The sequence below is a fragment of the Echinops telfairi genome, unplaced genomic scaffold (assembly GCF_000313985.2).
Source record: "Echinops telfairi isolate 266 unplaced genomic scaffold, ASM31398v2 ScPeMD7_7475;HRSCAF=8513, whole genome shotgun sequence".
Lineage (NCBI taxonomy): Eukaryota > Metazoa > Chordata > Mammalia > Afrosoricida > Tenrecidae > Echinops > Echinops telfairi.
Window position 1 is genome coordinate 32,157,536 of NW_022111379.1, and position 1,330 is coordinate 32,158,865.

At 41.5% G+C, this 1,330-nt stretch overlaps 1 protein-coding gene across 1 annotated transcript in view; it reads left to right on the plus strand.

Moving 5' to 3' along the window:
* The window catches only part of IREB2 (iron responsive element binding protein 2), a 77,627-nt gene that overhangs the window by 57,100 nt on the left and 19,197 nt on the right, over positions 1-1,330 (plus strand). Inside the window, exon 10 of the mRNA XM_045285694.1 lies at positions 1,203-1,317. Within this exon, the coding sequence (XP_045141629.1) occupies positions 1,203-1,317 (115 nt within the window). The remainder of the gene's footprint in view (positions 1-1,202; positions 1,318-1,330) is intronic.

Consider the following 1,330-nt stretch of genomic DNA (forward strand, 5'->3'; position numbering starts at 1 on the left):
ACCCTCCCCCCAAAATGGGAGGGTTATGCAGAGCATAATATGCAGAGCAACTCACTCCCAGTTAGTTCACTAGGAAACCGAGGCAGGTTTTCTCTGGTCACAGTGACTTTTTTCATAAAAGCGATTTCGCTCAAATCTCGTTTTTTGTGATGGTCGGTTGATGAGAACAGTGTGCAGCTGTGAAATTTTGTTTCCTGCTCGGGGAAAAATGCCGCAGAAACTGTTATGATGTTGAACACAGCTTACAAAGACAGCACTATGGGAAAAATTCAAGTGTACAAGTGGTTTTCTCGTTTCAAAAAATGGTGAAATGTTGATTGACGACAAACCTCGTCTGGACTTCCGTCAGCATCCTGAATGGACGAAAATGTAGACAGTCTTCATGCTTTTGTGCTCAACAGATCATTGAAGAGATGAGGAAGCCATCTGGGCTGTCTTGGAGATCGATTGGATGCATTTTAAAGGAAGATTTGCAATGAGAAGGGCCGCTGCAAAATTTGCCTCAGGTTCTGACTACTAGCAAAAAGTGTAGCCGGGAACCAAGCTGTGCTTTGAAAGGACAGCTCCTAAGCCACCCAGACTTTTCTTTCCAAGGTCATTACTGGTGACAAGACATGATGATGCTATTTTATGGCCCCAAAAGCAAACATCAATCAAACTCAATTTAGAAGTTCCGAAGAGATTGTGAAACTGTGTGTGACAAAAAAGACCTGATTTGTGGCAGGCGGCAGGCTGCTTTTGCCACCACAACAGTGCACCTGCTCACACAGCCATCTCAGTGCGCACGTTTTCAACAAAAACCAGCATGCCTCACCTGACCTCACTCCATGGGACTTATTTTTGATTCTGTGAATGCAGAGGAAAATGAAAGGACAGTTTGATGATACAAAAGAAGTGATGAAAAAAACGAGGGAGATGCTGTCAGCCATCCAAATAGATGAGTTTGAAAAATGTTTCCAAGAATGGCATCTGGATTTGACAAGCTTATTAAGTGTAATGGAGATTGCTTTGAAAGTGATAAGGATGATTTGTAAGAAAAGTTTTTAATATATCGCTTTGGAGGAAAATTCCGGAGTTTTTTGGGTACCCCCTCGTACACATACGTAAATTTGTTTCTTGTTAATTATTGCAATTCAGTACCCTAAGCCCCCCAAATTTCAAGTATTCTTTTATGGCATTTCTTTTTACTCATCTTTTGAAAGGTTTTGACAAAGCCAAACTAGAGTCCATGGAAACCTACCTGAAAGCTGTGAAATTGTTTCAAAATGGCCAGAATTCTTCAGGAGCACCTGAATATTCCCAGGTAGGTGCAGAATAGTCCATTTAGTAG